The 3,446-nt window shown below is 25.6% G+C and overlaps 1 protein-coding gene across 1 annotated transcript in view; it reads right to left on the bottom strand.

Moving 5' to 3' along the window:
- LOC111638107 (metabotropic glutamate receptor 2-like) overlaps positions 1-642 on the bottom strand; it is a 10,185-nt gene extending 9,543 nt beyond the window's left edge. The window contains exon 1 of the mRNA XM_023383749.1: positions 212-642. Coding sequence (XP_023239517.1) covers positions 212-596 — 385 coding nt within the window. The 5' untranslated portion in view covers positions 597-642. The remainder of the gene's footprint in view (positions 1-211) is intronic.
- Positions 643-3,446: the final 2,804 nt, after the last annotated feature.

The raw sequence follows: 3,446 nt of genomic DNA, 5'->3' as shown, positions 1-3,446 counted from the left end.
TAATTACTTTCTAAATTATTTTTTAAAATAAACTTTTTAATGATTACATTTAATATATTAAATAATTATGAACTTTTTACCTGTTTGAAATCTTTTACAATAATTCGTTGTAAATTTGATAATTTGACGAAAGATATAAACTTAAAATTTGTTGCATTTTTTACGGTTTTCTTTTAAATAAATATTATTTTAAAAAAGTATTTTTCCTTACCTTTAATGAAGTCTACAGCTTGTTCCAATCCATAAGTATCTTTATCACAGTCGTCCAGAACGTAAGCACCGAGAGTAATATTAGGTAGAAAGTCTTTCTGACTGTTAACCCAATCGATTGTATATAGCATACACTCTAAAGCTTGAATACCTCCCTGTGGCATAATAGGTCCACAAGTAAGTAAATCTTCTCTTTCGTGAACCATCATCAGTCCCCCTAATATTATATCTCCTTCAATTTCCGCTATCTTCTTCACTGGCCAAGTTATGCTAGAGTTAATATTATTTATGGCCCATTCTTCTGTTACACAGTTTAAAATGTTACTCAATAGAATGAAACAAGTTGTTATTTTGCTAATCGTGTATTGTCGATTATCCGATTTCATTTTGCTTGTGGTTAGTTTCGATCGACATTTCTATCAACGACCAAACTTCGCTGCTTTCTGTTCTGTTTTTCACTCTTTCACCCGTTTATATCTTCTCCGGCATCCAATAACAGAGTATTACTACCACGTGATCGTTTCCTATTGGTTAAAATTGTTTTATACCGTAAACACGAATTATATTTTTTTTATAAAATACTTATTTTAAAATTCTACAAGCTAATTTTACATACGCCTATATAAACAGTTATGTAAATCAATGTTATTGCTAATTATTATAATTTGTTATTTAAAATGGAAAATTTTTAAAAATTTATAAATAACTTTACGATTTTTAATTTAAAAAAATCTAAATAATTTTTTGAAATATCATTAAAAAATAGTATTAAATTGGATTGTTTATATTGTTTATTAAATTGCTAACTTATTATAAAATATTTTTATTTTTGAATAATTATTAAATATTCGGATAATCTTTTAATGTAAATTTTTAACAAAAAATAATTAAACTAAAAATTTCTGTTTCTAAAAATAACATTTATATAGATTTTATATAATGTAATCTCGTAAATAATTTTGTAACTACATCTGTATAGATTAACTAATTAGTTTATATAATAAAATACAGATTTACTAAATAAATAAATAAAAGAGAGAGAGAGAAAGCTTTTAGTGATTGATATGTTCTTATTTTTAAAATAAGTATAAATATAAATTATGTAGACATGTCAAACATATAGGCTATATATATTGTATATAGTACAGTATATGAAATATAAATATTATCTACAGACTACTTTTACTTGTACCTATATATATTTATAATTATATATATATATATATATATATACACATAAATTCTCACTGGCTGTCTGTCTGTCTTTTCTTAATCTCGAAAATATGGTTAGATAGAAGACATCAGAGACCAGATGTGGAAAGAAAAGGAGCAGGAGACCCCGATTAACTGTATTGTAACGTTTGATCTAGATCGAAAGTAACATTATTTCAATTCGAAAATTTTCCTGTAAAAGGTGTTAGATAGATGACCAGGACGACACTATTATTAAAGGAAAAGTATTTTGTACAGAGGAAGTCTAGTATTAATTTGAGATGGAGAGCAAATATTTTAAATTAAATAAATTAAAACTATCATTAGAAATTGCAGCCCGGCATTGTGACGATGTAACAATAAATAATTGCTCGTATAAGTCTGATTTGGTGGGGAAAAATATAAAACAATTTCAATGTCTCACGAAATGAAATTATAATAAGAAGAAAAAGAACTGCTTAAATTTTAACAGATTGATGGAGATCAAAAAGTACTTCAGTACATAATACTTACATGATGTATGGAGAGACAGAATTTTTATGGCATGTTGATTGACAGCTTTGTAATAAATATTGTCTTATCTTTGTTTATAATAAATTCTTTAAAGCTTAAATAGGAATATTAGATATAGGTTATAAATATATGCTCCAAATACATAATTTTTTAAAATTACTATTATTTATTATTTTGTAAATGTTTCAATTCAGACATAATATAAATAAATGCAATTTAAAAAGTTTCCTATTATGTCTTACCCTACCATTCCATCCCCGTAAACGCTTCGTAACTCAGTCGCTTATGATCACTTCCAAAATAACGCATATTCTCGATCCACTTTAATTGTATTAATTTAGTAATTCATGGCACAGAGTACCAAACATTATAATAATTTATTGATCATACGTATAAGCAGTATGCAATACTTCGGAAACAAAAATGGATCATTTTGTTACTGGGTAACAATGACCCCGTTTACCATTCTGCTCCTAGTGTTACATAATGTTTTTGTAAACAACTGCACCTCTATGTAAAGCATCCTAGCGATTGCCTGCATATCTATCCATTCATATCTGCGTTACATAATTTACAGACAGTTCTCACCTCTAAACAGTGGCAATTTTTCAAGAACTATTACTTTTAATAAAAAAAAAATGAATACAAAATAATTTCTAAACGACGACCATTTTTTATGTTTTCAAACCACAATCAAACCAGTTAGTGACCATTGTTCACTGACTGGTTTGACTGTATTTAATTAGCAAAAGCTTTTTCCTCTTCTTATACTATTGACATGCGTAATTTTTAATACATAATACAATTATACTTTATAATACAAAAGTTTTTTTATTAATTAATTAATTAATTAATTAATGCGGTTCTAGTTTTGACAATTTATAAAAAGTAATAAATAAATTAAATTTAAATGATTTAAAATTATAAATATTTAACTCGTTACATAATAAAAGAATCTCTTTGATCTTTTTAAACCATTGGTTTCATTTTAGTTTATATTATGAAATGTAATTTTGTTAATTTACAACAAATTGCATTATCTCTATATCGTTCCATGGAACAGAACAGTAGCTTTTATTATGTTTACAATAGTTGTTGCTTATTCTTTTTATGTACGTAATTCTTTTCTTTTTCCCAATATGAGAGAAAAAACACTTCATTCATATTTATTAAAAGGATAGATGCCTCACTGATGTGTACGACTTTCAATGACTTATTTGAGGATTAAGTAAATACCTTCAAATACCAAATTCTTTATTTAATAATTCCTATGTTTTTAGTTTGAAAAATCTTAAGTCTTCTTCCAATGAATCTACATTATAAATATCTTAAACGTGAAACTGGCGGATACTTATATCAATGGAAACGCCTGAAAAACATTTAAGATTAATGATTTATATTCTTAGAGTGCTTAATTAAAAATATAATTACTATTATGCAATTATTTTATAAATTAAATAATTAATTATTTTTAGTGTTTGGTTGAATTGACGGAATAAGACAAAGCGAGG

This window comes from Centruroides sculpturatus, unplaced genomic scaffold (genome assembly GCF_000671375.1).
Source record: "Centruroides sculpturatus isolate CEXI.00-Female unplaced genomic scaffold, Cexi_2.0 scaffold1021, whole genome shotgun sequence".
NCBI classification, from domain to species: domain Eukaryota; kingdom Metazoa; phylum Arthropoda; class Arachnida; order Scorpiones; family Buthidae; genus Centruroides; species Centruroides sculpturatus.
Note: the sequence above shows the minus strand (reverse complement) of the source record. Positions and strands in the feature narration are given on the sequence as shown.